Source organism: Panulirus ornatus, chromosome 55 (assembly GCF_036320965.1).
Source record: "Panulirus ornatus isolate Po-2019 chromosome 55, ASM3632096v1, whole genome shotgun sequence".
Taxonomy (NCBI): Eukaryota; Metazoa; Arthropoda; class Malacostraca; order Decapoda; family Palinuridae; genus Panulirus; species Panulirus ornatus.
Window position 1 is genome coordinate 34,918,541 of NC_092278.1, and position 23,596 is coordinate 34,942,136.

Genomic DNA, 23,596 nt, shown 5'->3' on the forward strand with positions numbered 1-23,596 from the left:
AGCATTTCAATGATGGTATGGGGTGGAGAGCGTATGGCTTAGGGGATGTGGAGGCAAGCACAGACCACACAGTGGGTACAATACATCGACAATGGAGGGTGACAGGTGCGCGTGTGATAGTTCGAGGCGAAGGGTAAATGGCGTTCGGGTTGGTGGAAGCAAACACAAAGCCTATAGTGGGTACACTACATCGACATAGGAGGGTGACAGGTGTGGGTCATTATTGGTGTGGGGTGAAGGGCATATAGCAAGGGGTAGGTGCAGGCAAACACTGACTGTTCAGTGGGTAAATCGACACAGGCGGATGACAAGTGGGCCTGTATTGGGGTGGATGAAGGGTATATACATAGGGTGGGTGAAGGCAACCATAGTGCGTGAAGTGGATACAATCCATCGAGACAGGAGGGCCGAGAGGAGCATGGGTAACCAGAGAATTCACCCCAAAGCTCCTCCGGCCCCTTCTGACGACACAAGCCTACGGAGTAAACGCTCCACACACACACACACACACACACACACACACACACACACACACACACACGTGTATAAGCCATGTGTACGTACACCCACCCCACCAGGGGCACCTGTAATATCACCAGGTCTCGCCCACTTGCTGAGGTACAACGAGGCTTCTCCTCGCACACAAATATCACGAGGCTCCCCCACCTCCCCCCCGCTCACAAATACCACCAGACCTCCCTCTCCCCCCCCCCACACACACACACACACACACCACGAGCCTTCCCCCACACAAATACCAGGGGACCAGACAGCCAGCCACAGCAATGCGGGATGTTATCAATGTGCAGAGCTGTGAAGCTCGGTTGTGTGTTCAGGGTAACAGGAGACGAAGTTAGGTCATATCTTCAAGATAACAGGAGACGAGGTTGGGTTATACGGTCAAGGTAACAGGAAACGTGGTCGACTCGTTAAGTTCAAGGTAAAATGAGACGTGATTAGGACCTAAGTTCAAGGTAACAGATGTGGCTAGGTCATAAGTTCAAGGTAACAGATGGGGCTAGGTCATAAGTTCAAGGTAACAGGAGACGTAACATGGTCATAAGGTCAAGGTAAAGGATGTTGGTTTGTGAGTAAATTCAACATGATACGTAGGTCATAATTAAAAGGTAATAAGATACGTAGCTATAATGCGTGCAACGTGACGTGGTAAGACAGCCACCATGAAGAGCGTTAACATTCTTTGGTCAGTGACCTTGAAATTACGACCACTCTTTCCTGTGACCCTGAACGAATACGACCTGTATTTGTTTCCTGCTAAAATGAACTTACGACCTCGTCCTGTTGTCCATGATCTTGAACTTACGTTCTTGTTGTTCTCTGTGACTCGGAACAAACGTTCATGTTACCTGTGACCTTGAACTTAACGTTCTTGTTGTTCTCTGAGACTCGGAACAAACGTTCATGTTACCTGTGACCTTGAACTTAACGTTCTTGTTGTTCTCAGTGACTGAACAAACGTTCATGCTTTTCCCTGAGACTCGAACAAACGTTCATGATACCTGTGACCTTGAACTTAACGTTCTTGTTGTTCCCTGTGACTAGGAACAAACGTTCATGTTACCTGTGACCTGGAACTTACGACTTCGTTCTATACCTGTGACAATGAACTTACGACCTTGTTATCATACTTCCAGGGACACAACCTAAGACTTAGCAGCCGTGTGGGTGACTCTTATCTGTCTGCTTGACTCTCATGCCAACTCCTAGCAACATCAATTGAACTATGTGATAAATACGTTGTCATTGGCTAAAACACACATCAACCACTTGTCAACGAGTTAGCGTATTTGTGTGTGTGTGTGTGTGTGTGTGTGTGTGTGTGTGTGTGTGTGTGTGTGTGTGTGCGTGTGTTTAGGAACTTGTCTCCATGGTGTTCGCAAGCAAGCAAGTAGCTACATGTGTTTATTTTCATGCGTCCGGAATTTACCTCCCACCGTGTTTCCCATCGCGTGTGTGCTTTTCCAAGCACGTGCGTTTCCGATCGCCTATCCACCCCCACCACCCCACAGCTATGTTTTCCCGTGTGTGTGTGTGTGAGTGAGAGAGAGAGAGAGAGAGAGAGAGAGAGAGAGAGAGAGAGAGAGAGAGAGAGAGAGAGAGAGAGAGAGAGAGAGAATATCCATCAATAACACACTTCTACTGTGCTGGACTTCGCCGTACATACTACTGACCGACACACAAATACTGATCCTACGATTAAGGACACGGACCCGTAACACCCGCCTCACCACACACCATGACACGGTCACCAGAGCGTCACACCATGACTCGTGACACCTCACCAGTGCGTCACGCCTTGACCCGTACCACCTCACCAGTGCGTCACACCATGACCACGTGACACCTCACCAGTGCGTCAAATCATGACCACGTGACACCACCAGTGCGTCACACCATGACCCGTCACATCTCACCAGTGCGTCACGCCTTGGCCCGTACCACCTCACCAGTGCGTCACGCCTTGACCCATACCACCTCACCAGTGCGTCACGCCTTGACCCGTGACACCTCACCTGTGCGTCACACCATGACCCATCACACCTCACCAGGGCGTCAAAAGTTACCATGACAAGATTCAGACGCGTATCAATATACCATGTGATTTCGCCCAGTGACTGTCTACCGGGCTGGTTTCTGGTTACTGTTACCCTGCATCACGGTTACTGGCTGTTGTCGAGCTGCATGACCGTTACCGGTTGCTGTATGACGATCACTCCCACCATGATGACCCCCGGGTCAAACTGGCCTCCCCCCCCTGGATCAATACCCGACCACACACGTCTGTTTACACTGGGCTGGCTGGCTGGCTGGGCGTGAGGGGCGTCTACACCATGACGACCTGCCATATACCGTCTAATGCACCATGCACGCTACACGCCCCCGCAGCCACCCGCATGCATGCATGACTGCACGCACGGAAGGGGAAAAAAACACATGCTTGCACACGCAAACGTAAACACTTAATATACAACATATGTGTATATGGTCATCCCAGGACATCTTCCTAAGATAAAGGCCTGGTGGTACCCCACACCTCATTCCAGAAGCTGCGCTACTTTCAGTAGCAATGAAATGTGCACGCCCTCGGAGTGCACAAAGGCGACTTTTCACTCGGTGTAATGTCATGCAGGCGGAGTACGGTATCACCCTATTATCTATCTATCTATCTATGTTTATATATATATATATATATATATATATATATATATATATATATATATATATATATATATATATATATATTGTTACGAACTCAATACTTATTCAGGCAAGGTCGCCAGTAACATATCTGTTACAAATACTACTGACCTTGTCTTGCAAGGACGTTATAGATTTGTCAAGTTGCACAACTCAGGATAACACAATAATAAAGTTATGGGATTGAATTAAAGACCAGCATTACCTTAAATCTACCTATAATGAAAGAATTCAAGTGTACAAAGATAGGTACATAAATCAAGCATGAAACATTTACGTTAACAGTGAACATAAGTCAATATTCTAGATAAGATTTCAAGCCAGGAGATCTCTTTCTTGTGACAGATACGCTTGACGTGACACAATTAACTTCATCGTTACACTTATCAAAACCTGATGTAACACAGTAAACACTTAGCTAAATCTGATGTAACACAGTAAAGACTTATAGCACAACACTCGGGTAATGGGCTTATAACAGAGCAGGGTTTACAAGCTTACAGGTTTACAAGCTTACAGGCTACAGCAGGGGACACCACCCACCTCGCTGGGCTTCAGAAAAAGGAATCAAGTCTCAGCGGGTGTTGTGGGTACCAGAAGACAAGCGTTCACCCTTGCTGCTATAAACCTTACATTTCGATTGGCTATAGAAATATAGGAGAAGTTCTCATTGGTTGGAGGTTCCCAGAGTCTCGGCGTAGTTACACTCTCGTAAAATGCTAGGTGGACAGAAACTCCGAGCCAGCCTCAAACATCACTCCTCGCCCTGATAAGAAATAGATACAAACACACACGTCTTCGTAACAATATATATATATATATATATATATATATATATATATATATATATATATATATATATGTATATATATATATATATATATATATATATATATATATATATATATATATATATATATATATATATATATATCGTAATGTACGAACCGATCATTAAACACACACAAACACACGAACGGGTGAGCATATGCAGACACACTTGCATCTTCCGCAACACATCAACACACTTCCTAAACAACATGAGTCACACGACCTACAAAAACAACCCCAAACTGGGTACGAAACACTAGACAAACCATCAGAATAGCAGGGCGCATGGCACCAGGCAAGACCCGACCCCGGCCTTCAGTCCCGGACATGAGAAGCCTCAAGCAAACCGAAAACACACACACACACACACACACACAATGGCTTGCCTGCCCTGTGTCGATCACCGCGTTCTCAACTTGCCGCACGTAGAATAAGAGTCCATCTACAAAGTTAGAGTCGGGCTAGATGGGGAGGGAACTCGAGAAGGCCAGGGCGCCTGCCCGCCTGCCTGCTAGCGGCGGCGATGAAAGTGGATGAGGTGTATCACCCAGGCCGGCGGGAGATGGGGGACGGGACGGGAGAATGCGTGCCCTATCGTCCACAATATCTTCCCCCCTGCCTCCACCACAAACAACCACCCCCCCCCCTCTCTCTCTCTCCCTCCCACACACACAAAGCCCATTAACCTGAACCAATAATAGCGCATCACTTCGGCGTACCACAAGTGTTCCCCAGCATAATCTAGGTTACAGCAGCAGCAGTAGCGATGAAAACAATGTTGCGAGGCGTCCACTAATACCGGGGTGACACACACACACACACACACACACCTAGGTCTGGCTGACGGCGGCGCTGCAGCGGCCAGAGGGCTGTCCTGCCAATGAATCGTCTTCTGTTTTTGGAAACGAGATACGACCTCGTGATTCATAAACATCGACAATCATGAGATAAGACACTAGAGCAGCTTTGTGTGAGCAACTGGATGACTAATGTGCATTTATTCCTTCCTTTACCTTCTTTATACACACGCACAACTCAAACCTATAAGCAGTAAGACGAGTTTCAATACGAACTTGAAAGTCAAATACAATCCACAGTGCTCCAAGGAGTCATACTAGAATCGACAAAGTTATATCAAAAATAAAAATGCTAAAAAAAGGAAGGTCTGCCCAATAGCAAGATAGAAATCAATCTCATCAGTCGAGAGTGTGTGTACATACGATTATGTACACAGACCTGTGGCTCCACATGAAGGGGGGAGGGTGGGAAGCCGGCCGGACCTGGCGAGCGGTAGAGCGAGCCCCGGGTGCTGTATACCTGAATCAGCTGGAACACGTGGCTTTTGTTTACTCCAACAGGATCCTGTCCAGCACACCACCGCCCAACAAACACGCAAGTCATGGTTAGTGGAGCAGGTCCCACTCGACTTATGGGGAAAAAAAAAAGAAAATGGGTAAGGTGTGAGAGAGAGGAGAAAAGTTATCTCCTATTTAGACAGCTTATTAGATGTGAATGACTTTTCGTTTTGCCTCATGCTCCTCAAACCGGTTTCAGACGTCTAGGGAGGTGGGAGGAGGAGGTACAGGCCTGGCTCTGGGGTTACGATGTACGCAGCTGGCTGACCAAGACGCCTTTCAACACTTGAAAAAGGAAACTGAGTGATCGTCGGAAGGCACTTCGTCGTGGGGAGGAGGGAGTCTTAAATAACGCAGAGTAACAAATGAAAGGGAAGTGAAACACTTACACTGAAGCGCAGATGGGAGAGACTTACTGAAACGAACATGGGCAATTCTAGAAGGCCTGTTTCCCATTTTCTGTTCTCCAAAAATAATCCCGTGAATACTGAAATCAGAAGGTGCCACATGCATAGCAACACTGACACTATTCAAATCTCTCTCTCTCTCTCTCTCTCTCTCTCTCTCTCTCTCTCTCTGAGTTTCCCCCCTGATGGTGCACAAGCTCCCTCGGCGCAGAAAGGGTACAACCCAGAGACCACGCTGGGACAACCTGTGGTCAGGATGGCAGCAGCGACGCTCGGACACCCTCCAACACCTGGAGGAGGAGGAGGAGGAGGAGGAAGCAGCAGCAGCTGTACCACGCCAACCACCAGGTCACAATGTGGTGACTAGCGAGGTGAGGCTCCCTGGGGGGGAAGGTTATCAGGGAGAGAAGAGAGAGAGGAGTCAGTCAAGGCAACGCACGAACCCTCCCATCACTGCTGAGCACACGACATGCTATTAAGCCCGGCTCTGATAAGGCACACCCTTCCACAAGAAAGACTGGGAAAGGGAGGGGAATACATACCATCCCACTAAAAATTCTATGATACTGGTTAAACCCTTCATATCATCCCCCTCCTGTACTCAAACTAGACGCTTCAAGTGGGAACCGCAGCTACGTGAACTATACATTTTAAGTGGAAACCATAGCTACTTGAGCTATACACTTTAAGTGGGAAACCATAGCTACTTGAACTAGAATATTTAAAGTGGAAACCATAGCAACTTGAACTAGACACAGTAAGTGGACACCACAGCAACTTGAACTAGACACTGGAAGTGGACACCATAGCAACTTGAACTAGACACTGTAAGTGGACACCACAGCAACTTGAACCAGACACTGTAAATGGACACCGCAGCAACTTGAACTAGACACTGTAAGTGGACACCAAAGCAACTTGAACTAGACACTGTAAGTGAACACCACAGCGACTTGAACTAGACACTGGAAGTGACCACCATAGCTACTTGTGCACAACATATCACCATCGATATCAAATCCTGCTATCACCAGTCCATACATCACTTCGTGACGACTCTGATACAGTCTCAATGAACTCCGTGGAATCCAAACAAACAGCATATCCCAGAGAACCTACACGAAAGAGAAAAATGCATATACGATACATACATTTATACATACACGTATCGTAAAGCCTCTGGCAAATGTATATACGATACATACATTTATACATACACGTATCGTAAAGCCTCTGACAAATGTAACCATCGTTCCATAGCTAACAATATCCATGAAATGAGGAGATATATCCACATACTCCTAACAAACGGATCACAGAAGGGTAGTGTTGTGAGCCACGTTCCTTCTAATGACTCCACAGTATAAGTGCCGCTTCCTGAGGAACCGTGCTTACAAGAGAGACGGGACAGGTACCTGGGAGACAAAACTGTTCACAGGGAGACAGCGAAAGGCTGGTGCTCTTTCAATACTTATGAAAACGGACGTAAAAGAGAAAAATGGAGGGAGAGAGAGAGAGAGAGAGAGAGAGAGAGAGAGAGAGAGAGAGAGAGAGAGAGAGAGAGAGCAGGGTGTGGGAGGAAAGCCAAATGAGAATAGCTTGCCACACCATGTCGAAAAAAAAAGGATTTCTAGATATCAAGGACTAAAACATAACACTCCCTAGTCTATGAAAGAAAAAATCAAAACAGAAAATAAAATTATGTATGGACCTCCCTCGTCTGAAAACCACGCAGGCGATCAGTATACAATACCATGAGATTCAAGTGTTCCGGGAAAACATGAGCTAATGAGTGAGCCACTCACAATGGTAGAAGCCAAAGGGAAAAAGGACAACAACTGGAAGGATCAGGCTAGCCACCTCGTTTGGTCCCAGCTGTATCAGTGTATGTTCCTAAGACGTCTTGCTCCAAGCTGTACCAATGTATGTTTCACAGACGTCTTGGTCCCAGCTGCATCAATGCAAGTTTCTAATTCTAATACGAAGTAAAACGTGGTTAAACAAAAGGAAAATACACTTGCAAGCACTCAAGAAAATGTTTGAAGCACACTACTTAATAGCAAGAGGGATTAAGCCCAGTCCATACGCCTTTCTCGTACCCATAGAGGGAAATACTATAATACTATCTGGCCTGTACGACAAGAGAATGTCCAGTGGAATAGGTAAAAACCGTGAGATGGGGGCTTCATGTTTAAATTTCCTACGTAAACTGTTATCAATTTACTGGAAAATCATCTGACGGTCACTTCAGTAGGTCACCTCAATTATCACCACTAACACCGCTTCCAATTCCATGCAGTGAAGGAGGTGTACACAACAGCCTTCCATATCACTTATACCAACCCTCAGCATTTTCCACCCGGCACGGGGTTCCCGCAGTCGAGCCTGCTTCGGCCGCCCCGTGTCTGATTCTCGATGTGCACACTCAATTGATCTGTTAAATGAGACCAATGCCTCTAATCTTTCTACCTCTACACACACACACACACACACACACATGAATATATTCCAAAAAGTAGTCTCACTTCCATTCGCTTTCAGGATCCTTCACCGGCATACATCGTGCAAGCAGCACATATCTATGCAACACCTACGTTATGTCACATCCGTCACCAAAGCATAACCTGAATACAACAACTACTCTGTGAGAACTTCGACTTCGCTTCGCCAAGCCTTTAGCAATATGTCGCTTTCATCCCGGGTCGTGCCCTGGCCACAACACCTAAGACGTCACACCACCAGAAAATCTAAGATCACTTATACCACAACTGAACCCCACACATCAACTATCTCCCATTACGAGAGCGCCTAAGACAATATCAGGTCTTCCATGTACACACACCATACACAGTCAGAATATTCACGAGTGTTCGTATTCACGTCATCATACAACTTTTCAATGTCTATCACCCCCATAAATTTCTCCAAACCTCCAGACGGTAATATTTCAAGCATCTACAACCCCATGACATTAAAAAATATATATATGCCAGCCCCCTTCTTTCAAATCTACTCCACCAATCCCGATATTCAATAGTAAAACAGTAACGAGCAGAGGCGAGGGCTGACAACAAGCAGCACATCCCTAACTACTTCAGATGTAAATCAACCAAACGGGCATCAATGGGTAAGTGACTGTGTCTTATAACCGTATGCAAATCAAATTTCAGTCATTTCATAGACGACGTCTGTCTCAGGCTCAGGCTAGGGTACACAAACACACACACACACACACACACACACACACACATATATATATATATATATATATCTTTCTTTTCATACTATTCGCCATTTCCCGCATTAGCGAGGTAGCGTTAAGAACAGAGGACTGGGCCTTTTAGGGAATATCCTCACCAGGCCCCCTTCTCTGTTCCTTCTTTTGGAAAAGAAAAAAGAAAAAAAAAAAAAAATTGAGAGGGGAGGATTTCCAGCCCCCCGCTCCCTTCCCTTTTAGTCGCCTTCTACGACACGCAGGGAATACGTGGGAAGTATTCTTTCTCCCCTATCCCCAGGGATATATATATATATATATATAGCGTTCATGGGATGGCCTTGATTAGGGCCTCAGTTGCCCGTGCCGTCTCATCTAACATGAAAAAATGTGCATTAACCAGCTTATTTAATCACCTAGCAGGGAGCAACTCTTCACAATGTAAATCCTGATTTAGTGCCATAATCACAAATACAGGAATTTGCGGTTGTTCCTATGACGCTCAGTAATTTACCAGGCAAAAAAAAAGTCATCCACACCTACAAAAACCATCACTGCCTATCGAGATTTAACCCAACGTTTTCTTTTTCGCTATACATCGCTATACAATATATATCTTTACCATCAAGTCAAGAAGTGCGCTCCGATACCCTGAAGCCTGTTACACTTACCATGGTTGTCTTTTCGTCCAACATGTCCTTAAATGTGTGTTTTCACTAAACATTTATTTTTTTTTCATGCTTTGTTTGCTAATCCCAGCGTGAGCGAGGTAGCGTCAAGAGCTTATGACTGGAACTTAAAAAGAAAAAGCCACACCTGGCTCCTTCCTCTGTTCCTTCTTTTGGAAAGTGCTAATACAGGAGGAGATTTCCTGCAAACCGAAGTCCAATAACCTAACATCACATAGCACTTCAAGACCCCATGCTAAAGTGGATAACAGTACAAGGAAAATAAAGGTTTCAGTGAATAGAAGGGAAAAAAATCTTACCTATCCCAAAACTAAGTCCAAAAGTAACTTCAGCGTACATACAAATTTTCAGCCTGCAATGATGATGTACAGGATCTGAGGCACAGGGCAAAACTGAAATCACAAAAAGGGTGTTCTACGCTCCAGGCGAGAAGTTATAACACACCATAATCATTACTTGGAAAGATCTTGAACTACTTAAAAAAAAATGGTTCCCTAAAGGCAAGATAGGCATTAAAAAATATTATCGATTACACCAAAATGTGAAATAAGCATCAAGGAAAACACCTACAGCAACAGAGATCTGATCAACACACTCCCGGCAGCCATCAGGAACCCTATGGCATGCACAATCGAGAAATGTAGGGAGCTGGTTGAATATTAGCCCTTAGGCTACAAAGGCCTGCGGGCCACAGCCTCCGACAGCTTAGTCGACCAACGACCCATTTTGACGGCTTGGCAACGGCCCGGCTACGGGGGTAGCAGACCCCTTAAGATACCGTAAGGTCTAACCATATTTTGCATACCAGATTCAATACTTCCAGCATATACAACTCAAAATATCCAAAAGCTAGTTTCTATAAGCAGCTACAATGAATAAGTACCTCAATTACTAACATCTGAACTCAGCAAAACATTTACAAGACCGTCTATAAAGCACACACCAGAGTACAGGGGCGTGTCCCTGATAGATAAAAATTAATACACCAAAACTTCTCACTACCCTTACCCTTAAAACACCCCATAATTGCAGGATATGCCATCGTAAAAGGCTCGTAACCAGTATATGGTCAAGAGGATTAGGGCGAATTACGAACGAGCCAAGAAAATAATGAAGAAGGGCTCAAAATAAGAATGATATGCACGAGTTAATGTACATTATTCTCCCCATGTACACACACACGAAAAAAAAAAATCTGGAATTTCCATACGCTGCGCCTGTTGCTAACTGGGGTTACTTCAGCATCACTGCATTTTTACGAAGCAAACTTAATGTTCAACCTCAAAGCTCTGGGACGGTACGGCAGGGGACTTGTCCCTCCTCCTTCGGCACGCCCCCATAACAACAAAACCAGTGCTATGCACTAACATACCGAGTTCAGGAGTGGTATGTCGAAGTATGCCTACACCCCCCCCCCTCCACCAACCCGCTGGAATCTACCTTGTCCCATACGAAAAACACATAGAGAAAAACAGAACAAAATATACACACCTTAATCTGGAGATATGGCCGTGTTCTTGCAAGCGTGGGCAAAGTCTCGAAGCAAGCTCGTACTGGATTGCTTGATCTGTGCAGGTGTCCCCGGCAAATCTATTGTCAACCCCGAGCTCACCCTGTGAGCGGTAGCGTAAGATGGATTACAGGGGGGTCACAAAGGGCCTTAGTCAGACCCCAGTAGGTACCGGATGGCCAATATGTTTCCTGGCGTTACCCACCGTAATACTTATTATCACTGGTTTGGTTCAGTCACAGTGAAACTCTTTCTACTTTCACCAACAAGTTTTTGATAACTTTTTCCATCGCGTTACTAAAGTACACTAACGTTTCTCCATTCAAATACCTTCATGATGAAGACGCACTTATATGAACCACTTTGTGCAACCCTTTCGTTACGCATATATACATCCAGTACAATCTCAACTTAATCACAATATCCATAAAGTTCTCTGACACCAAGTTTTTTTCATCTCTGAATAAAGTTTTTCTGCGTACACGATAATACGCCACACTGCTTTGAGCTCTTCCCGCCAACTGAAAATTGACCTGAGGATAACGGTTAGCCAACCGACCAATCAGATGCCCTCTCTGATACGTATCACGTGACCGCACTCGACTAATCAGAGCAGAGCATCGTGTTCGCCATATTTGTGACGTCACCGCACCCTACTACGTAACCCAAGACGACATGGCCTCCGTGAGCTATTGCATCAGGAGGATATAAATGACATTACAAAATGCCACTGTGATATGCACAGACTTTGTATAACCCTTTGATAAATTTGATTATGGTGTCAGAGGACACAAACTGCATGGTTCTAGTCTTGTATATCAGGTTGTTTCCCAGTGCTTCCACAGCAAAACGTTCGATTCCCCAAAGAATCGTACACACGGAATCGTTCTTTTCCATTATTACAGCCTCGTTAGGACACAATGGTCTGTTGTTGTTTTTTTCAATTCCGTTGTATTTACTCCCAATTCTTCATTCTCATACAACTAACGTAAATATACATGAGTTATTTCATATCGCCCTTTATAGATATTCTCATAATGAGAACTCGTGTGGAAATCGCATAAACGGGAGATAATCAAAAACCACATACGGGGATAAACACACTCTTCCGATGAGCCATCTTAAACCACAAGGGGAAGAGGTGCAACTCCTCTGGTATTGGAAGACTGAAGGAAAGTACAGTGCAATGCGGCATACCAGACAGACAAAGACACCACCGTGTCCTGGATGAACAATGTGAAAGACCTCGGGAATAATAACGTTAGTCTGGCGACTTTCCCTTCGGCGAACACTAGACACCGCTGCCTCAACTAAAACCAATCTAGACTGGATCATTTTGGGGACCAAGAGAGGAAACACAAATGATACGGCTCTTCACGAACAGAATGTTGCCGGGTGTTAACATCACCTTTCAAGGCGGGCAAAATTGCAGAGTTAGAAGGAGTACAAAAGATCTTTCACGGCCCACAATGTCGCGGTATAGGATCTGAATTACTGGGAGCTACTGAAATCACGAGCGATAACGGTGTATCATAATTCACTCTTGGGAAATCCTAGAAGGCAAAATTCCCACCCTGCGCTCCGAAATAGTTCCCTACTGATACGACAGCTATGAATGATGGTGAAATACTACCGATGAAATCATAGGGCACCACAGCCAGAAAAAAAAAAACATCTGGGACATCCGGGAACAGCAGCTTGTTCAACACAATGCCTGTGTAACCATCAGAAACACTTTGAGGTGTACAGGGAGACTTAAAGGCCAGAGTTGTTGGGGGTAGACAGACCTCCAGAGCCAACACCGTGTGAGCTTGTACTGAGGATAAAGATCAACGAAAAAAGGTAATATTTCATAGTCTTCGAGTTGTCTTCTGCTGGGGACCTGGGTCGTTGGACGACAAAGCTGTTGGAAGCCGCAGCTCGCAGGGTCCACGTAGCCCCCACCCCACATCCCACCCTCGAGCCTGGCAAGGTCCGGTAAACTTTGTAGATCCTTGTCCACGGCCCTCTTAAACTTCTCCGCCGTGCATTACATGGTGTTTCCGCTGGTGTCAGGCAAGGTGTTAGGGAAAAGTCTCAGGCTCCGGAAGTTTAATGAGTTCTCTCTTCCTGCATATCGCACCTTTGGATCTCAAGGGTAGTGTCTGCCACTCTCCCAAGCATGTTATCACCTCAGAAGAAACACATTTCCGAGTGTTAGTTGGGGACCCATGCTTTTTAGAATTGCTAAGGTATAAATGACGATTTGGTGTCCCGGCCCAAGATGAAAATTCCCAGATAAGTGGCTCAAATACACGAACGATGTGGGAATGAAAAAGTCGGATGACCTCTCTTTTACACAAAATATACAAAAGAACTTGCATAGTGCTACGATGATAATAGGCTGGACGACCAGAACGTAAAGAAAAAAAAAAGTAAAGCCAGAGACGACTTTATTCAACACACCTGCCCTTCCGACGGACATGATTTGTTCACAAGGGGAAAAAATCGATAGGCCCGAAAAAAAATCCAAGTCTCAAATCACCCACATCGATTCAGGAAAACAAATGAACTGCTTAGTCCGTGAGAGTTCTAGATCTGTAATCAATAAACCACAAAAGCGAGAGGTACACTACAAGCATAACACTGGGAAGAAAGAATGTGCAGATGAAAGCCACTAAAGAGCAGAGATGAAGGATATGTGAAGGGTGAAACAGCACGCCTGTAGCCAACTTCGTCTTTTGCCGGACAAACTGAAAAGCAAAGTTACTTCATGATTAAACGATATGTAAAATTCTAAAAAACATTAACATTAAATAATAGTTTTTTTCATTTTTATATTCCTGGATAATCTCGGCGCCACACGTCCCCCACTACGTGCACTGTTGTAAGCTGCAGTTGTGCCTTAGGCAGCAAAAGGCGTGGACCATGGCGTCTCCATAACTAGACAACCAGCTCACTCCTTCCTGGCTGATGACGCACAAGTACTAGTTGGGAGGGGAGAATGAATGAAAGTGGGGTACGAGACTAGGCAGTGTGTTTTGTGTTTACTAACGGCGTCTCATCAGTGGTTTGGGGTTCATTCAACAGAACGGCGAACGCTCACACACACACACACACACATCAAAATAAACTCTTAACAATGACGAGGAAAGAGTCAAGTGCAAAGCGGCGTTCAGGAAGTGGTCAGCGGGAGTGTGGGGGCGTCACCCGTTCACCTCGCCACTCACTGCACTCCCTCCCTAACGCACTAACCTACATCTCAAAATAACACACTCGCTGAAGTAAACCCTGCCGACTGCGTTCTTATATAATCGTATATCATACACTCATTGTTCCGTAACGCATAAATAAATGTTTTTTTTTTTTTTTGGGGGGGGGGGGAGGTGCATCTAGGGATTCATCCAAGGCGACGGAACAAAGTTCCGTGGGCCAACGTGACCTCACCGGAAGGTCAGGCATACCTGGTGGGTCCAATCCTATACGTCTTGCCCGTGCTGGCCAGGGCTCACCGCCCATAATCTATTTAGACGTCTGGGGAGCACGCAATGATGACTTCCTTATTCAATAAAAAGCTTCCGCGACAGGTAGTCTGGGCTTTTAATCCTTCGGGTGAAAGCCAGTCCACGACATCTCCATGTACCGACTACCCAGCACTATATAACAAAGACGTAATCTTCACCATAGAGTCTGCTGTTCGAGAGGACCGTAATCGCCCGAGAGGCTAGACGGAGTGACCCTGAGAGAGGCAGTCGCCTACAGGGATGGGATGATGGTGGTGGTGGGGCAGTCTACGTTCGCACAATACTCGACGGAGCTCACTGCAACCTAATCTGTTTACACTTACAACACTTATGGTACAATTTTTGAGTGCCGGGACTCACTTCCACCACACACAGGATGTGACTCCGCAACCGATTTCCTATTTTTGAAGGTGTCTATTCGATAGTGCCTGACGTATTTCCTGGCAATATATGGCTGACAAAAACATATTCTGCACTAGTTCAGAACCGCGTCCAGAGCTGGTTTGTTAGCTGTGGCAAGTATCGGTCGTTTGGAATTATCAGGTGGCAATATATATATATATATATATATATATATATATATATATATATATATATATATATATATATATATATGTGTGTGTTGCATATATATATATATATATGCAACACCATTATAATTACGTGAAGATGTACTGAAGTTGTTAGGTATGATCAGGTTACTTACCAACGACCCACGAATGCAACACACGACCAAACTAATCACATTAAATTACCCATGAAGCTGTAACTACAACTGTTATTCTGATACAATCCTGATGACCACGAACACTCTAATATCAGGGTTTTTTCAATCATTTGACCGGGTGCTGGCCTCACAGACGAAGCAAACTCCAGCTGCTACAATCTCTATAACTTTTCTACGGCGTTCTCTTTAAACTCTGCATTTCAAGAGCAGAGCTTCTCGTGTGACTGCCTACTGCCACAATATCAAAGGAATCACAAAAAGTTACGTGTATATAATCACCAACACTATATCTGCCAATCTCATGAACAATTCATTGAAGTTTAATACTTCCACACAATCTAACGTACTCTGGCACATAGGTGAATCTTACGTCACACTACTAATGTCAACATCACATGTCTTCCCACGGGAAGATACTTGCTCTCAAGAACAGCATGGCAAGCAGGTGTGCTGCTGCGCTTGAGGCAGTGACACATGCAACCCATCCCTGACCCGCTGCCAGGAAGTTGGCTCATGCACCAGGAAGAGATGGGAGGGAAATATCACAAATCCCTTGATTATTCATCCACCAAAAGACATTACTTATAATCTAGTTAGTGCGACTTAGTTACAAGTTGCTGTATCGTTAATGAAACTTGGTTTCAAATTCGTGCTTCAAAATAAAAAGGAAATCTATAAGGTACTACTATATACGTTTCCCTGTCTAACCTGAAGGATAGTTTGTCATAGGGTGTAAGCAAATCATATCAGCTCATCCCTATCAGGAATTGCCAACCAAATTCGTAAATCTTTTTAAGTGCATTATAAACATCACTCTAAACTCCTTCATCAAAAGCGTGATCAATAAGTAGCAGCAAGGATTAGGAATAAAAAAAGTAACAATCTCGAGAAAAAAACCATTTCAAGTATCTTTGACGGACACCATTATGTGATGTTTTATGGAACGTCCTTCACCACCCCATGTCAATTAATCTTATCAAATTCACTCAGATACTTGTCATATCAGAAGGGACCGGGATTGCTTACATACGTCAGTATCATGTAAGTTGTTTTCAGAGTCGGTTTCCCAGGGTGTATGCATTTCACGAAATAAAATTACTTGTACTTAAGCTGCATACACCAGCGTCTCCCTGCCGTCTCGTTTATTGACTTTATTCCTTTTTTTATACGTCATTTAGTGCAATTCAGACACGAAACAATCTATGCCGATAACAACACCAAAACTAGTACATGAGAACAACACATATACATCACGTAAACTCAGATAAGGTGACTAACATTCCAACAACCGTCACGCAATTACAGACACGTCCTACTTGGCCGTACAAATGATGTAACATAAGAGGAAAACCGTCCTGGCGGCCGTTTAGGTTTAGTCCTATCCAGAACAATACAGCTCCAGTACTCACGGGTTCGTCCGGCCTACCCGAAATACCCATTTACATTTACCCAGCTTCACATACCCCATTCACTGTGTAATTTTCAATGTTTCCCTTTACCCTTGCGGTATTTCCCTGTACAGTGCGAGGCAAGACCGTGGGAGATGGTGAGCAAGGAGGCCTGCTGCTGCCAGGGTTCTGGGAAGGATAAACAATCCCACTCTGAGGAAGGAACCCGCGCGACCTTAGTACACCAATGTCGACCCTCACCTGTCCCAAAACTGATGGATATTTCCTTAACTAAACGATGTCATTTCACTTTTTGTAGGGGATGTTGTTGAACGGCTCGAAAACTACTATATAGTCTACTTACCTGGCTTCGGATGTCTCTTCTTCCTTGAGTCGTTTCAAATCCGACATCTGAAGTTCAAACTTGAGCCGATTGACTTCGCACAGCAAAACATCACGCTCTTGCATAGACTTTTCTAACTCCTTTTTCAATGACTCACACTCAGAGGTGAGCTTCGCGATTAATTCATCCTTGTCTTCCATGATTCAAAATGCAATAACTAAAATATCGACGCATGTAACACTTTGGGAACCACAGTTTTCACACAATTTCCAAGAGCGAACTGGCCGCACACACTCTCACGACGCCATGCTACGGTAAACTGACGTCATTCAAGTTCATCTGACGAGAGGGCGGGCCGTTACCACATATACTATTACCCTACGTTTTATTCTCTTTACTTATCACATTTCACAGAATCTAATAGTATTTTATAGAAATGTGATAAAATCGTTTATCACAGAGTAAAACTAATTATAAGCTTGAGGAGGAACATACAAAGGAAAAATGACTAACTGGCACCTCAGGAGTCTCTAAGCTGCGCCGGCGTGGTTGGAACTTCGTTGGTATGGCCTGTCCTGGGACACAGAAATGGGAAGTGAAATTGTATATCTCTATTTTCTCCTCCTGGGATTAGAGTTTCGCCTAGCTAATTCCACTGTACCATTGACGGAGGATATACGATATTCATGAAAGTATTCTAACACGAAATCTAAATCCAGTGCAAATGCGAGTTATTTTTAGCGCAAAAGTTTGTAATTAGTAAAGCTAACAATAGCTTAATATTGATATGCACAGATGACCAGTGACATGTAATTAAAACTGGAAATATCTAAGCATGAACGTTTTCCCCCAGCGCTTCCCTGAAATCAACGCACGCTTTCAAAAGTAAATGCGGTTATATAAAAGCCATTAAGAATTAATCACATGCCTCAACCAAGACCGCCGCACTGATGTAACCATCTGACAGGTAATTTAAAGCGCGATGCTCCCCCCACGATTCAGACGACCCAAATTCAGCTGGTGTACCTTACTGGCGAATGACTGAAGAGTGGTGGCTGCTCTGAGTAGTGGCAATGAACTCTGCAGCTTTAATTTGCTCGTTGTAGTAACAGTGGTAGTAGTAGTAAAAGTAGAAGCAGCAGTAGTAGTAGTAGATGTTATTCTTGTTATTGTGGTGGCGGTGGTGATAGTAAATGGTGACAGTAGTGGTTTTAACGGTTACAGTAGCACAACGCGAGAAATGAGTTCTGAGCCATAAATACAGTATTAACAGCGAAAACGGCAGTAGTTTTAACCTCCGGAATTACCCAAGTAACAATAGTGTATCATTAGCGATAATTTTTCTTTTCCTTTTTTCAGTACCAAAATTAGTTGGTGATAGGAACGGTAGAAGCAACAATCGTGGTAAATGTTGAAGCGATGTTATGAGCAGCAATATTGGATAGGCAGCTCGGGTAGATGAAGGCGTACCGGGATGGGAGAGACGGTAGAGTGATATTGTTCTGATGGTATCACTGAGTTACTGGTTGTAATTAAAGAGGTAATCGTCGCAGTAATTACACTAATTGCCCTCGTAATATTTATTTAGTGTCTGTAGAAGAAAAGGGAGTAGTAGCTGTTGTAGTGGTGATAGTAGTAGTTGTACTTACAACGAACTGAGAGAAATAACCAAGCAAATACGCAATCAATTCATGCTGCTCTGGAGAGAGAGAGAGAGAGAGAGAGAGAGAGAGAGAGAGAGAGAGAGAGAGAGAGAGAGAGAGAGAGAGAGAGAGTGGGGGAGGATCTGCGGGTAATCAGGGGATCTTGAGCCCCAAGAGGAGCCGTACAATTGGGGTGTAGCCCGTCGCAGGAGTCGGAGGAAGTGGGTTATCTAAATAGCAATTTTGATCCATTATCTCCCAAACATGAGAAGCAGAGCAGCTGGGCCGCACCGGACTTGAAGACTGTCTCTGGCTGGCCCACAAGGTGTGGAAACGTTAAGAAAGCGATACGACGCAAGTTATATGGTCACCTGATAACATCCACAAGATGACGAACGCGTCCCTGGTGCTTACTTAAGACAGCTGTCGTCCACAAGAACCCCTTAAGTGTTACCAGTCAGAAACTACACTTGAAAATGGACACCAAAGTGGATTCCTACTGACACTTATCGCACCAGGAACTTTTCACTCGAGTCCGAGGGTCCTGAGCCACTCCCGTGGCAAAGCAAGACAGCCACTGCAACCCAAGACAAGACCAGTTACATCATCACCGACGACAGTCTGAAGTAGATACACACCTGATCCCTTCCTCTCTGGGATCCTACTGCGTCTGGGATTAAGTGGTCGTCTTGAGGGGCCACATCCGCTTGCTGAAGTTCCTCGATGACAGGGGGAGAGGTGAACCTCTCCCGTCTCTTAACTGTATATAACTTCCCAAGTCTCAACAAATGAGGCGGTGTGCAAGGCAGGTGACCAGGGGAATGTGGCAGGAGGGGTCTGTCCGGAAACCAGCGCAAGTGACCGTGAACACGAAGACGGGAGTGTTTATTCATGGTTCTCTTGGTGCTAACATCTTTGTGCCGTCAAGAGCGATGCCCCACGTACATGGGTCCTATGTTATTCAGCCATGGTCACTACGTGGACCGAGCCTCTCCCTCACATCTGAAAGCTGCGGTGTATATAAGAGATGCGAGTAGTCTGTGCAAGGTAGACTGTCGATGCCTTCAATCACTATTGTAGAGACATCGCTCACTGACTCATGTGACAGTCTAGTAAATCTACGATGAAGGCCAGGAGGACAGTCGGGGCAGTCGGTCGTCTTCCTCAACCCTTGTGTTGTGCCCACGATCGCCGGACTTGGATAAGCTGGGGGCCTAGAGATGCTGTTGTTGCTGCATGGTGGATACAGGCGACTGATTCACTTTTGTTTGTGTGCGTCCACGGTAGTCTGGAAATGTGTTGTCTGATAAGTGAAGCTGGTGGGAGCCGATGGCCAAGGATCTTCGAGTTGGGAGGGGATGTAACCGGAAATAATTTGTTGCTTCAAAGCACATACATAACGAGGTTGCCTCTCGTCATCCATAACTCCTCCCTCTATTTAGCCTCAGAATAAAACACGTAGTCTCATTCCCATTGTCCTGAACTGAGGAGAATTAGTGGACCGAAAAATCATGCTCACACTACATTTCCTAGGACGATCGAAGATCACTCGTATCAATTTGCCTTCGAATTGCTGATACTGTGAGGAAGATCTTACAAGCTCTAGGTCCTCTGGAGAAAACAGGACTTACGCATCTTACATACCCAAGAGACATGTCTTTTGCGTGAACGCCTGCAGTGAGGGCAAGCCTCTCTCAAGGTGTTGGTTGGCCAGGATGCAAACCTGTCGACTTTTGTCAAACGTTTCTCCTGGTATAGACTTACGACGCAATAAATATTGGTATCTAATTCTGTATCGCATGATATATATATATATATATATATATATATATATATATATATATATATATATATATATATATATATATATATACCATTTCGTGCCTCAGAACTGTGAAATATTTGATGCGACGTGAGGGCAGGGAACGTACAGCGAGTGGTGGGTACCAGAATGGTAGCAGTGGCATAGCTTACTCACGATGCAGAAAGATTATGAAATTATGGGGGCATGACACCCCAGACACGTCTAGTACTGACATGACACATTCGGACCTAAGTACAACGGTGGCATGACACCCACAAACACAAGCCTAGTAGTGGCATGACACCTGCAGACACAAGTCCAATGGTGGCAAGACACCTGTGGACGTGTCCTGTTCAAAGGGCCAAGGATAAGACCCCCTGTATCGTGGACGAGTCTTACCCTGTTGGACGGGGCGCGGCACAACGAGAGTGTAACCAACGCCAGCCACTCTGGGACATCTCTTCAAGCAGGGGCAGATAAGCGAAGAATTTCATGGGTACTTCTACAATGACGCCGCAAGTGTACCGCCGTGACAGACGACACGCTAGCTGTACGAAAGTCACACACGACGGACGACGGACCCTCGAAAAATGATAAAAGCTCCTAGGGTTCACCCGCAGTGATACCAGTTTTACGACGTTCGTGGTTCTGTGCGATCGACTTTGGAGCTCAGCCAGTGTGGTTGAGGGTAAAAACGTGACGCCGCCAATGGGAATGATCTCTTGCGCGTCTGTTCCGCCTGTGGACGGCAAACAAGACGCCTGCGTTAGTTGCCCGAAGACAACTAAAGGACTGAACTTGTAGAAAGAACATGGTATTTCTAGACAGAACACATGAAATCAAGCTTATGATGAGGTTGAAACTTCTGAGTGGAGATTCAGACAGTGTTGTCTCTAAAGAAGTTAAAACTATATTCGCCATGGCACAAGTGAATCAAAATGGATCCAAATAACAGCCAACCACATGACAACGTTTGGGGTACATAATCTGTATAAAATTAGGAAGCAGGATTTCCTACCTTCCTGAGAAATAAATTCCTCTGACATCACCACACTGACTTATTCACCTACGAATCTAAATCATTACTTATAATCTTCACCTTCAACACTAAGCGACGACCAATGCTCTTAAACGTGTACAGAAAGTCGACAGAAAATAACAGGTCAAAGCCTCTATACTGCCACTGCGTAAAGTAAAACATGTTTATGGAGAAAGTATGAAAATTAGCAGACTACAAGATGCTGCAATTGCTAGACTAAGGCGCTTTGGCCAAAGATAAGGATACAAAACAGAACATCGTGTCTTAGAATGTAAAAAATAGAGGTTTTTCAGGGATTGGTCTAAACAAACCCTGCAAGAAATGTCACAACACCTTAGTTAATACCTGAAATATTATTTGTATCCTCCTTTTTCATCTAGCTGGTAAAACTTACCATACGAAACTTTGTATGTAATGAAGTTCATATATAATGAATCAACTTTATAACAATCTATGTAATATCAACACACTCGGGGTCTGTCAGAGACCCTTGGTGACCTCTGTAACATTTTTGCGTTACCGCTCACAAGATGAGCATGTGATGCACAATAAATCTACATAGGGTACCGGTTCGAATCAAATCTACGTAGCCACCCAGATGCACAAAATTCGCGAGGGCAAACTTATTGAAATTAAAAAAAAGTCGTAAACACGTGATACGAAGAAGTCAAACACACCGAAAAGAGCACTGGATAATTAGAAGGGAAAAAAAATACGAAAGTACGCAAGACTGAGAAAGCGCCAGTGTCTGTATCTGGCAGGCAGAGTTGCCCCGAGCAAGGCGAGGGTGAGGGAGGGGTGGTGCGGGGACGGCCTTTACATCCGTCGGGCCAGCGAAGGAGATCCAGGTGGGTGATCACCGTGGTCGCCGGAAGCTGGCAGATCCAAGGTGGTGTGCGTGAGGCCGGCAACGGAAGGCAGGCGTGTGCGTGTGTGTATGTAATTACGTTTCTACACAGGACGGAAACGGAGTCATCCTCTCAAGGGGTTCCATAACTGAACTTCATTATTCAACTTTTTTTTTTACTTCTTTGTACTGTCTGCAATGGTAAATCACTAAACAACCACACATATAGTCTAAAAGTACTTCTCTCCCTATTTTCCAAGTTTAATGGATAGTTTCTGGCCATCACTTCTCGATGATCTTTCCTTACTAATTTCGAGGGCTTGTTAGCTACTGACATGCAATCATGTTTCATCTTTTTCTTTCCTCCACAGTAAACAAAAACTGGAAGCCGCTTACTCACGTCCCATATTTCGTATACTTGTTGCCCTTCGCGCTTTATGTTCCTGAAATGGGGTGACCAAACTGGTGACGAGTAACCTAATTTAAATACAATGTATGCAAGAAATGTGTTCTCTTAGCATCTGCCTGTCAATAATATACTTGTAGGCAAATGTTTGTACGTCTCACTTCTACATGAAACGTCGCATTTCTGCCAAGAGTATTTGCTAAGAGAATCTTAGTCAAGTCAGCTAAAACTAATTTCCTGGGATCAACTGGATGACAATATATCCTGTCTCAAACTTGTTTCATAAGTTTTTTGACATAATCATCTGTTGTTTATCGAAATATGTTTAGTTAACAGGATTGATTTATATTTTTCTCGGTGAGAATCGTAAGAAGAGACAAGCCAGGTGTTATCTTCCAAATTTGCCCGTCGGGATCTGTAAACCTGAATGGTTTTCATTGTAATCACTGAAATTTCTCTCTACCCACTTAGTTTCACGAGATAATCTTGTAATAAAGTTCATTAACATTGCTTTCAGCTACTCTAAATGGTTAACAATCCTTTGAAAAAAAGTACTTCGCGTCATTCGAGATACAACGTTTGTCCACGAGTTTATTTCCTTTACTAGGAGTGAGATAAGACGAGCCTATCTTTAGTAGCTTATCAAATCGAGTTCATCAAAGCCTTTAATG

The 23,596-nt window shown here is 44.6% G+C and overlaps 1 protein-coding gene across 1 annotated transcript in view; it reads right to left on the minus strand.

The window, feature by feature from the left end:
- The window catches only part of LOC139765670 (uncharacterized), a 320,213-nt gene extending 302,711 nt beyond the window's left edge, over positions 1 to 17,502 (minus strand). The window contains exon 1 of the mRNA XM_071693403.1: positions 17,208 to 17,502. Coding sequence (XP_071549504.1) covers positions 17,208 to 17,386 — 179 coding nt within the window. The 5' untranslated portion in view covers positions 17,387 to 17,502. The remainder of the gene's footprint in view (positions 1 to 17,207) is intronic.
- Between the last annotated feature and the right edge of the window lie 6,094 nt (positions 17,503 to 23,596).